A 1,165-nucleotide genomic window follows, 5' to 3' on the forward strand; every position below is an offset into this window, starting at 1 on the left:
CGTGGGAAGCCAAAATCGTGATTAAAATTTGATCAATTGTGCAGCCCTACTTCCTTCATTTGTTTTTAGAATCTCACAGTTTAGACATTTACAGAACACAGCCCTTTTTATTAGTAGGAACTACAGACCTTTTATTACTCAGGAACTTATTTTTTATTTTAACCACAGTGGGTCATTAAAGGCCCCTGCTCCCTAGGCAGCACTTGAGCAAGCAATGAGACTCCGACCATTAATGTGTTGGTCTTAACGTTTAACAACACTCCAGCATGCAGATAACATGAAAACACGAAACTCGCATTAATACGGTTGACTCACCTAGAATCTTGCAGACGTTGTCACAGTTCTGGGAGATTTCATTTAACCACCTCTTAACATTTACAAACGACTCGGGATTTGTCACGTCGTAAACAATAATGACCCCGTGGGTGTTTCTGTAGTACCTGGACAAAGAAAAGAAAAATAGAGTGATACATTGCCAGGCTAAAATGAAAGAGGAAAATTCCTAAAGATAAAACCAGCTTTGGGCTGTGGATGATTACGTTGATGTGATGGTTCTGAATCTCTCCTGCCCCGCTGTGTCCCAGATTTGCAGCTTAACCCGCTCTCCATCGATGTCCACTGTTCGGATCTTAAAGTCAACACCGATGGTGGTGATGTAGCTGCCTGCAGTAGACATCAAAAGTCTTAACACAACACAGACTCCCCTTTACTGCATCTGTCTGCAACATTAATATGCAAAACATTCCCTTCAGTATCAACAAAACATACTTTTTTCCTCCAAATGTTAGTACATTGCAACAGCAAAGCTTGTGCATCCATAATCAATTATATATGTTGATATTATGCTATCAAATTATCAGGAGTGTCAAATTATCTAGGTTAGGTGCAATTACAGTGCCTTGAGAAAGTATTCGGCCCCCTTGAACTTTTACCTTTTTCCACATTGCAGGCTTCAAACAAAAAGATGTAAAACTGTACGTTTTTGTGAAGAATCAGCAACAAGTGGGACACAATTATGAAGTGGAACAAAATCTATTGGATATTTCAAACTTTAACAAATAAAAAACTAAAATGAAGAAGCAAAATTACTTTACTTTCAGCGCAGCAAACTCTCTCCAGAAGTTCAGCGAGGACCTCTGAATGATCCAATGTTGTCCTAAATGAC

At 39.1% G+C, this 1,165-nt stretch overlaps 1 protein-coding gene across 1 annotated transcript in view; it reads right to left on the bottom strand.

Annotated features, from left to right (window-relative positions):
- The window catches only part of si:dkey-16l2.16 (ras-related protein Rab-35), an 11,578-nt gene that overhangs the window by 3,323 nt on the left and 7,090 nt on the right, over positions 1 to 1,165 (bottom strand). Inside the window, exons 4-5 of the mRNA XM_032536451.1 lie at positions 540 to 663; positions 316 to 440 (exon numbers count right to left, since the gene is read on the bottom strand). Coding sequence (XP_032392342.1) covers positions 316 to 440; positions 540 to 663 — 249 coding nt within the window. The remainder of the gene's footprint in view (positions 1 to 315; positions 441 to 539; positions 664 to 1,165) is intronic.

Source organism: Etheostoma spectabile, chromosome 15 (genome assembly GCF_008692095.1).
Source record: "Etheostoma spectabile isolate EspeVRDwgs_2016 chromosome 15, UIUC_Espe_1.0, whole genome shotgun sequence".
NCBI lineage: Eukaryota > Metazoa > Chordata > Actinopteri > Perciformes > Percidae > Etheostoma > Etheostoma spectabile.